General features: G+C 49.8%; 2 protein-coding genes across 4 annotated transcripts in view; one reads left to right on the top strand and one right to left on the bottom strand.

The window, feature by feature from the left end:
- SIGMAR1 (sigma non-opioid intracellular receptor 1) overlaps nucleotides 1–3152 on the bottom strand; it is a 4684-nt gene extending 1532 nt beyond the window's left edge. The window contains exons 1-4 of one of the 3 annotated variants that reach the window (XM_006916035.3): nucleotides 2860–3149; nucleotides 2514–2714; nucleotides 2302–2394; nucleotides 101–1477 (exon numbers count right to left, since the gene is read on the bottom strand). In XM_006916035.3, coding sequence (XP_006916097.1) covers nucleotides 1251–1477; nucleotides 2302–2394; nucleotides 2514–2714; nucleotides 2860–3010 — 672 coding nt within the window. In that variant the 5' untranslated portion in view covers nucleotides 3011–3149 and the 3' untranslated portion in view covers nucleotides 101–1250. The other 2 variants (XM_025049693.1, XM_025049692.1) reach the window with 2 other exon arrangements.
- A 4143-nt stretch (nucleotides 3153–7295) lies between these two features.
- GALT (galactose-1-phosphate uridylyltransferase) overlaps nucleotides 7296–9689 on the top strand; it is a 3353-nt gene continuing 959 nt past the window's right edge. The window contains exons 1-9 of the mRNA XM_006916114.3: nucleotides 7296–7469; nucleotides 7766–7935; nucleotides 8155–8230; nucleotides 8319–8367; nucleotides 8495–8624; nucleotides 8773–8829; nucleotides 8994–9116; nucleotides 9397–9529; nucleotides 9632–9689. Coding sequence (XP_006916176.2) covers nucleotides 7388–7469; nucleotides 7766–7935; nucleotides 8155–8230; nucleotides 8319–8367; nucleotides 8495–8624; nucleotides 8773–8829; nucleotides 8994–9116; nucleotides 9397–9529; nucleotides 9632–9689 — 878 coding nt within the window. The 5' untranslated portion in view covers nucleotides 7296–7387. The remainder of the gene's footprint in view (nucleotides 7470–7765; nucleotides 7936–8154; nucleotides 8231–8318; nucleotides 8368–8494; nucleotides 8625–8772; nucleotides 8830–8993; nucleotides 9117–9396; nucleotides 9530–9631) is intronic.

The following is a 9689-nucleotide window of genomic DNA, read 5'->3' as shown; positions in this document are numbered from 1 at the left end:
TGTAGGGAAGACCAAGATAACACACTTCATCCAGCCCTGAATTTTTATTGTTTGTTAATTTTGTTCTTTAGATTCCACATGAAAGTGAGGTCATACGGTATTATCTTTCTCTGTCCATCCGTGTTGTCACAAATGGTACAGCCCTTTATTTCTTAAACTGTGGCATTCAAAACTTGTGGAGAGGATCTTATTAAACATATCGATCTTAAGGTCTCAACCCAGAATTGACCTCTAGGGAATGGGTACAGTAATCTGTAGTCAATGAGCCTCCTATGTGATTCTCGGGCACAGCCACTGTCTTACAAACTCTCACACAGCAAGGGAGAGGCCCTCCTGAGGCCCCCTAGGAGTTAGGTTTTCCTGCTGCTCAGACACACAAAGAAATGGAACTGTTCAACAGGTCTTTATTAACAGAGAGACAGATGGACAGAGAATGCAGCAAGGGCAGTGTCTGGAAGCTGTGACGGGTATGTGTGCAGAAAAGGCCTTCGCTAGGCCAGGGATGGCCCCTTGGGCATAGGCCCACCTCTCCAGGTCCTCTCCCCAGGGTTGGCGCCTGTGCTGAGGCCAGCCTCCCCACCATACCCCTGAGGGGATCTTTCAGGATAGGAGGGATCTTGACCTCAGCATTCTCCATATTCTGGTTCCCTAGCTGACTTGGTTGCTGAGAGGGTTGGGGACAGGCCATGAGGGTGCTTGCATAGAAGGGAACAAAACAAGGGTAAGGCATATGGTGAGGACAGGGAGATCAAAGGTAGGGCATCATAGCTGCAGGTGAATGGAGCCTCCAAAGGCAGCTCCTCTTCTCCCTCACCTCCCTCCTCCATTGCTGCTGGGTTGAGGGGTCAGACCCAGGCAGAGTGCTAATAACCACCCCAACTCCTAACTCCAAAGCCCTGACCAGGTGCGGGGAAGTTCTGGAAAGGCCTGAGTTAGTGAGTCAAGCTTGTGTTCTGTGTGTTTGAATATGTCTGGATCAGTTAGTATACATGAGAATCCCTCTCTGGATGGGTGTGAATGCATGATGCTGCCATACACGTGGAATTCAGGATCTGAATGTGTGTCCCATAGGTTCCCACAGGTCTCTATGTTTGGTTGTATAAGCATGTATGGCTGTGGTCATACACCAAGAATTCAGTATCTGCATGTTTTGAGTATGTCCCTGTCTGTTTGCATGGGTTCCAGCAAGTGGACGTAGGTGAGCCTGTCCACTCCTGCTCATCCACAGGTCCTCCTTCAGGCCTGGATAGTCAGGGGTCCTGGCCGAAGAGGTAGGTAGTGAGCTCAAGCCGGAGGCCCCGGGCATAGGCGCGAAGAGTGTAGAAGAGGGTGAGGAAGTCCTGGGTGCTGAAGATTGTGTCAGCCAGCGCGAAGGCCAGGGTAGATGGGATAACACCCCGGCCGTACTCCACCATCCATGTGTTTGGCCCCCACTCCACAGCCGTTGCCTCACCAGGCCCATGCATCACTGTCTCCCCTGGGGGATGAGGAGCACCCACATGAGGAGCCTAGCCCTGTCTTTTAATTGCTGCCACCTCCCTGGCCCATGGTAGGGAATGGAAAGAGAGCTTAAGGAAAGACAAAAGCTTGACCTCACTGGCCAGGTCACCCATCTGGAGGGATAAGAGGCCAAGATGACCACTCCTAAATTTTCCTCTGTGGCATCACCTGGCTCATGTCCTCTCTTGGGGGAAGTCAAAGGTGGGTACCTCACCTGGTCATGGGCTACTGTACAGGAGTCACAGAATGCTGTATTCCCAAACCTCACTCATGTCAAGTAGAAATTTAGCTAAACTTGGGCTGAGCCTGTTAGATACAGAAGGGTGGTTATAAGACTTGTGAGGCTTTCTGAGAAATGTAACTGTTCAATTACAATGCTAGCTATGTTTGTAACACTCAACCTCAAAGTTACTTGAAGGTCCGAACCTCTGCTTTTTATGTAAAATATTTCACTATATAAAAAAGGAAGACAACTGTTTGCTTTGCCTTTGGGGGCATGAGAGCATTGCTGATTACCCAACAGTCTCCCCAACAACTCCTGGAATATCGGATGAGTAAAACAGTGTCTTGGCAGATAAAAATTAGACATGGTTAACAGGAAGCTGTTATGTTTTGTTTCCTTTTGACAGAGGAAAGCCTTCCCACCGGCCTCAACCAACCACCTGTGGCTTATCTAAGGAGTAAGGGAACCAGGGGAAGGGCCCCTCAAAGCACTCCTTTTTCATGCCATGGCTCTCTCCCCCAACTATGGGCATCCCAGAATGAAAGAACTCATTTATCTGACAGAACCTCTCTACCCACCTGGATAGAAGACCTCACTTTTGGTAGTGCCCTCTCTCCACTGGTAGAAGGTGCCAGAGATGATGGTGTCCGAGATCTCAGCCCAATAGCGCCCTGCGGGACAATCAAATGGACATGGACTATCAGGGTATCCACGCCATCACATGGCCTGGCCAAACAGAAGGGAGGGCATGGGCCCCAGCCTCCCAGTCCGGCCTGCCACCCAAACTGACCAGAGTGGCCGCCAGAGCTCAGGGCGGTGCCGAAGAGCAGCACGTACTCGGACAGCGAGGCATGCAGAAGGCACATGGCGCCCATCCAGCCACCCGCGTTCACGAACACCCACTGCAGCTCCTCGTCCGGCAGCACGTGGCCTGGGTGCAGCCGCCGCAGCTCCACGATCAGCCGAGAGAAGGCCAGCTCGTGGTCCAGCCCTAGCAGGGACAGAGGACCATCACAATCAGGGCCAGCACGGGTCCCAAACTCGGGAACGACGTCCCCAGAACCCCCAGCTCGGCCCGGGCCTCCCCATCCCCCTGCCCTCCACCCATTCATTCACCCGCTCACCCGCCCGCTCACCAGCATACTGCCGCGCCAGCTGCGCGATCTCTTCGTGCTGGAAGACGAAGCTCCGCGTACCCAGCCAGAGCCAGATCACCTGGGCCAGCACAGCAGCTGCAGCCAAGAGCAGCGCGGCCCACGCCCACCGCCGGCCCACGACCCACTGCATCCCTTCCGGCGGCCTGACACAACGTAGCGTAGGAGGGAGCTGGGGTCTTAAGATACGCTGCCCTCTACCACCTAGCTCACCGCGCGCCCTCCACGGCCCGTTCCCCCGCTACCGCCGTGGTACGGCTCTCTCTGACCAATCAGAACTGCTCGAGCATTCAGGAACCCGCCCCTCGGGTTGTACCATTTCTTCGCGGGGAGAAAGGAACGCGGAGGGTTGGAGCGGTACAGCGCGCAGGAGGTAAAGGGGCGGGGCCAAGCCCTCCTTGCTGCCTTACCTTTGGTCCTCCAGGCGGGATGTCTCGCGCTCCATCTTACGTGGGGGTAGGAGTTGGTTGCCGTGAGACCCAGAAAGGACTTTCCCTCTGGGCCGACTGATTGGTAAAAACATGCCAGCCCGGAAGCGGAGCCTGGGCTCGTTTATTCTTAAGGCCTGCTTTTGATAGCACAAAAGCGCTGGGCAGGGCAGAGGGCGGAGCACTTCAACCTGGGAAAGTTGAGGTTTTTCTGGAGGTGGTGACACCTGAAGAGTGTCTTTAAGAGAGATGGAATGGGCATTCCAGACAATGAGAATTACTTGAAGAGCGGAGGCACTGAGAGACAGCGTAGGGTCTTCAGGGGCCTGCAATTCATCGTTCTGAAGCACAAAAAATGAGAAGAAGCTTTTGTAAACCAACTGAGGGTTAGTTATGGCAGGGGAGTGATAAAGAGAAGCAAAAGAGAAAAAAGGCAGCATAGTGCAGTGGTTCGAAAGAAACTGAAGGTGGACTGACTGAATTAAAAAATTGGCTCCTGCCACCTACTGGTTGTGTGACCTTGGGCAAGTTACTCCTGTGACTCAGTTTTCTTATCTGTAAAATGGGGCAAATAAAAGTACCTACCTCATAACACATACTTTCATTGTGATAACGATTAAATGAGTTAATATTTATAAAGCAATTAGTACTTGGCATGTGTTGTAATATTTGTTAGTTACATAAATAATACAAAAGAGAGGAGAACTGAAACAGCAAAGCCTCACACATAAGGGTGATGAAATGGTTAACACAGTCCCAGATAATTGGGAGATTCAATAAAATGATCGGAAATGGTCATTAGGTTTCTCAGTAGGGGCATGTAGCAGAGATGATGCTATACATTCACAAATCCATTTCCTTATGCTCTTGGGCAGCCAGATTACATTCCACAGTCTATTCTGTAGTTAGATGAGGCTGCGTGATTGTGTTCTAGCTAATGAGGTATAGGCAGACATAATGATGTACACCACTTCCAGATCTGGCTCCTAAAACCTGTGAAGTTCTTTACATCCTCTTTCTTCTCTCATCTATTATCATTGTCACATAGAATTAAATAGTTACTGGAGAATTCAGAATGCTGCATGAGACAGAGCTCCCCTTCTCCTCCGTAATGGACTGTTGTGCTAACCCATTGAGTTTGGGGGTTTTATTTGTTACAGCAACTAAGATTACTCACCCTAACTAATAAGGACAAAATATATGTTGCAAGGTACTGTGCAGGTAACTGTAGAGGCTGGGAAGATGGACTATTTTTTGAGAAACTATGCCAAGAAGGGAAAGATAAAGAAGGGACTATTAGAAGAGAATGCAGAATTGAGGGAACTTTTTTTATTGACCCTGGTGTCTGTGACACTCTTGAGCTGACCATTCTCTAAGAACTCTAAGTAGCAGGGACTAGCCCCCAAATCTGGCCTCTGCCCTGCTGTTCCAGGCAGAGCCCTCTGTGACTATCTAGGCCTGCAGTTCCTCTATCTGGTCTTTCAGAAAGCTTCTCCAGCACACACTAAAAACAAACATCAAAACTCTGAAATGTTCTTTGGCATTGAAAGAGTTCAGAACTGAACTCCCCAGGATGTGCCACTTTGGCATGTGAATTATCTTGAGCTGAAAGCAATTGAGACCCTGTGGACTCATGAGAAACTTCTGCCTCTCTTTTAAAGAATTTAAATTTGGGGCCTTGCCCATAATAAGAGTTATTACCAGAAATAACTTTTCATCACCTATCTATAAGGCAGGGCAAACTTCTAATTACTGAACATGTGCTCTTATCCTGCAATGACCTTTTTCCCATCTGAAGCTCCAAGGTGACTTACCTTATCCTTAGCTCAGAATGTCATATGTACTTCATTTTAACTTTCTGTCTTGAACTTCTTATGTATGTGAGGTCTCTGACTCTTTCATGTATATGGGGTTTCATATGTATATATTTAATTAAATTTGGTTTTCTCTTGTTAATCTGTCTCACGCCAATTTATTAGACAAGCCCTGAAGAACCTAGAAGGGTAGAAGAAAGTTTTTTCCTCCCCCACAGCCTTGAGAGGGTTTAAAGAAGGGGAATAAGGGGCTGGGGATCACAGCTACCTTTCTGAGACATAGAAGAGATCACATCTTTGGAAAGAGTTAGGTAGGTCCCATGTCAGCCATTCTCCTCTTCTCCCTAAAAGTGACCTTGTAGAGACACAGAGAAAGGAGAGGTTTGGCAATAGTTCTAAAGAGATGTTTCTGAAGAGGGTCAGGAGTTAGTTGGCATGATCCAGAAAGTGACACTGAAGCACTGGTGTTCTTGGGGAAATGATGCTCACTTAAACAACAAGGACAGCTGAGAGAGTAGAAAAGCAGCTCTATCCACCACCACCCCCATTTCTCCCATACTATGGGCAGCCAGTGGACAGGTACCCCGCCCCTTAGCTTCCTGCTCCCTGTCCCCTACCCAGTGACCTGTACAGATTTCAGTCAAAGGACCCTGGGGCAGAGATTAGGTAAATGACCAATGACCCAGTTTTTGCATTTGAGCTGCAAAACACCTTGCTTGGCTTGGCCTGGCTTGGGGGAAGGGGCCTCCCTGCTACTGCCCAGCTTTAGTTCACTATACTTCTGTACTGAGTCTCACTGAAGTCTCAGAAGTGTTTTAGAGAATTTGGAAAAGACTGGAAATTTGGGTTCAAATCGTAGCATGGCTACTCATCCTCTAGATGACCTCGAGGCTCTGTTCTCCACTGTGAAATGGGGAGGAGGTTCAGACAATGTTTAGATGGCTCTTTAAAAGTGCCAGGAGAGAAATAAATTTGAATTTTATTCTAATGTTAGCCAATTGGTTCGACCCAAGGAAAAGTTGGAAAAGGAAAGGAAGTATTTAAACACCTCTGACCCCACCCAGATGGTGGCTAGAGCTACTGATAGTCCTGTCCTCCTCACACTTTCAGATTTCTTATAACCCTTTTACCCTGCCCACTTCTTGTGCGTCTGGTGTGTGTGGGTGTATAAGAGAGAATGTGTGTGTGAGAGACAGAGAAAGAGAGAAGAAGAGTGAGAAAATGGTTATGTTGACCAAAAAAAAAAAAAAAAAAATTAAACCTTTAGAAAAGTTTGAGTTTATTTGAGCCAAATTTTGAGGACACGTCTGGAAGCAAAATCTCAATGGATTGAGAAAATCCTCCAGAGAATGACAGTTTGCAGTTCCTTTTATACAGTTAGAATCAAAGAAGGAAATATATGGAAGGTACATGAAATCCACTGGTGGTAGATTAAGGAGGCAAGAGATAGCAAAGTGGGGAAATCTCTAGGGTTGGATTAAAAACAAAATGGAGAAACATACTTCTTTTACTTTGGTGAGTGCAGGTTAGTTAATAATTAACATTTACAATACGTTAAGATGGTATGGAGGGAAAAAAAGGTAAAAATGAAGGGTTCTGTGGTCTTGTGCACTGGTGCCTGTGGTTTTGCTTTTGAGGGGCCTGGAAAAGAAAATTATTCTGGTATTTCAAAGGTATGTTATCCTAGATGCGTAAGAACAATGGACAGAGCTCCCTTACGCGAGGCAGACCAATGGCCTCCCCTCCCCCATCCCCAGTTTACCTCTTCTCCACCGTAGCCACTGAACAGGTAATTGAGGTCATTGTGGATCCAGGGTTATACCCTTACTTGGCCCTAGATTGTAAGCTTCAGGAAGGCAGAGGCCTTGCCTGACTTGTGCACACAAGAGCATCCCTCTGCTTTAAGTGGAGCCTAGGTGTCTGGCACACGGTAGATACTCAGTAAATATTTGTTGAATGAATGACCAAATGAATGACGGAATACAGTAAAGAAATCTTGTAAGCGTCTTGGGGTCCAAAGATCTGCAGTAGTCAGCTTTCACATAAGTTTTTCCGGATACTGGCTTTGGCTCTGGGGTGGAGCGCCAAAGCCACCCTCTACATAGCTAAGCTGCCCTGAGCCCCGCCCCTAGGCGGCCAGTTGGCCCCCGCAACAGTCATGAGCTAGAGGTCGACCAATCATGGGGGTGGGCGGAGCTGGCAGGCTTAAAGATGGGTAAGGGGCAGCTGGGTCGGCGTTCCTGATAGTCTCCCACCGAGCGAGTCCTTATGTCGTGCAGCGGAGCAAGTCCTGAGCAGCGCCAGCAGGCGTCAGAGGCGGACGCCACAGCCACAACCTTCCTGGCGAGCGGTAACTGCAGGGCACTTCGGACTCATTGGGACGCGGAACCGAGCCTTTCCTTTCTTTAGGAAGTTGTCACTACCCCCACGTCGGCGCGCCCACCCCGACAGGCCCGCGTAGCGAAGACTCTACCGTGCTGGGCTGCGGGCTAATTGGCGTTGTAAAGCCCAAGTCCAGCCCTTTAGCTCCTGAGCAGGATGGGGCAGAAAGGGTGCCTCCGAGCTTGGGCCTGCTACTGTTGACTGAGAGTGAGAGAAGAGGGGACCAAAGAGCTTTGCTGAGTGATATTTAATCTTTGCCTCCAGAGCATCAACATATCCGCTACAACCCGCTACAGGATGAGTGGGTGCTAGTGTCAGCTCACCGTATGAAGCGGCCCTGGCAGGGGCAAGTAGAGCCCTCCCCTCTGAAAACAGTGCCCCGCCATGATCCTCACAACCCTCTGTGTCCTGGGGCCACACGGGCCAATGGAGAGGTAAGCCGTTAGAGCTTACATTTGCAGGCTGAGCCTGGGGGAGTAGTTCCCCCTTAGAGCTGCTCCTCACCCACAGAATAGTGGACATCCTTCTGGGTCATATCTTATCAAGTCTTTTAGACCCCAGAGTGGGACTCTTCCAGATGTCTAGCCCTTGAAGCCCACCACGTGACTGGTGGTATGGGGCAGCAAATGCTTTTAGCCCATCCTTGGCTGTAGGTGAATCCCCACTACGATGGCACCTTCTTGTTTGACAACGACTTCCCAGCTCTGCAGCCTGATGCCCCCAATCCAGGTAACCTGGCTCTGGCTGCTGTTGGGGGGAAGAGAGGCTGGACCTCTTGAGGAGATTTCTGTTACAGAGTGCTACCCCTTTATTTCAGGACCCAGTGATCACCCCCTTTTCCAAGCAGAGGCTGCTCGAGGAGTTTGGTAATGATGAATTCCCTCTCTTAAAACCTCCAGCCCAAGGCCTGGACTGAGCAGTTGGGTTGGGCTCTGCCCCTACCACAGCCTAGCCCTACATTTCTGTCATCCTTTTCTCCCTCCCTCTATTTAGTAAGGTCATATGCTTCCACCCCTGGTCGGATGTAACACTGCCGCTCATGTCAGTCCCCGAGATCCGTGCTGTTGTGGATGTGTGGGCCTCAGTCACGGAGGAGCTGGGTGCCCAGTACCCTTGGGTGCAGGTTTGTGAGGTTGTCCCCTCCCCCGGATGGGCAGGAATGGGGGTGGTACAGATTTAGTTCTGGGAAGTGGCATCCCTGTTTCCACAGGGTGTGGTTTGGAGGGGTCAGTGTCTTTTTGGCTACTAAACTCCCTGCCCCTACCTGATAGATCTTTGAAAACAAAGGAGCCATGATGGGCTGTTCCAACCCCCACCCCCACTGCCAGGTAAGTGTGTCAGGGACTCCAATGGATTTCTAGGCTGAGTCCAAGCTAGCACTGTGGGGACAGTTATTGAAGTAAGGAATGGGACAGAGGGAGTATGCTAGTCACATGGAAGCTTGGGGGTAAAGGACTTGCCTTTTTTTTTCTCTGCTCTTACTCTTTGACAGGTGTGGGCCAGCAGTTTCCTGCCAGATATTGCCCAGCGTGAGGAGCGATCTCAGCGGGCCTATCAGAGTCAGCATAGAGAGCCCCTGCTGATGGAGTATGGCCGCCAGGAACTGATCAGGAAGGTGGGAGAAAGTCAGGCCCTGCCCCCAAGGAGCCTTTAACCTTACCCCAAAAGAGAGAAGTGCGTGAAGGAGAAAGGTAGAAGAGAAGTAACAGAGAGACTTTCTGCAAGGCCATACCAATAATATAAAGGAAAGATGATAGTGCTTTAGGCTGGGGTGGTTGTGGTAGAGGTGGTAAGAAGCCATCAAATTCTGGGTACGTTTTTCTTTTGCTTATCTTGCCTATTTTCTGATCCCCAATATCTGCCTTGATGACCTCATCTCCATTTGGTTTGCCTAGGAACGTCTGGTCCTAACCAGTGAGCACTGGTTAGTGCTGGTCCCTTTCTGGGCAGTGTGGCCCTTTCAGACACTGCTCTTGCCCCGTCGGCATGTGCGGAGGCTACCTGAGCTGACCCCTGCTGAGCGTGATGGTGAGTCTCCCCACTGAGACCCTGGGGCCAAGCTCTGGATGAGGGTGGCTCTGATAGGGCCTGCATCTAGGCCCCGGGCTAAGAGTCAGGCTCTGATTCCAGATCTAGCCTCCATCATGAAGAAACTCTTGACCAAGTACGACAACCTATTTGAGACATC

This window comes from Pteropus alecto, unplaced genomic scaffold (assembly GCF_000325575.1).
Source record: "Pteropus alecto unplaced genomic scaffold, ASM32557v1 scaffold206, whole genome shotgun sequence".
NCBI lineage: Eukaryota > Metazoa > Chordata > Mammalia > Chiroptera > Pteropodidae > Pteropus > Pteropus alecto.
The sequence above is the reverse complement of the archived record's forward strand: the minus strand, read 5'-3'. Positions and strand labels throughout refer to the sequence as shown.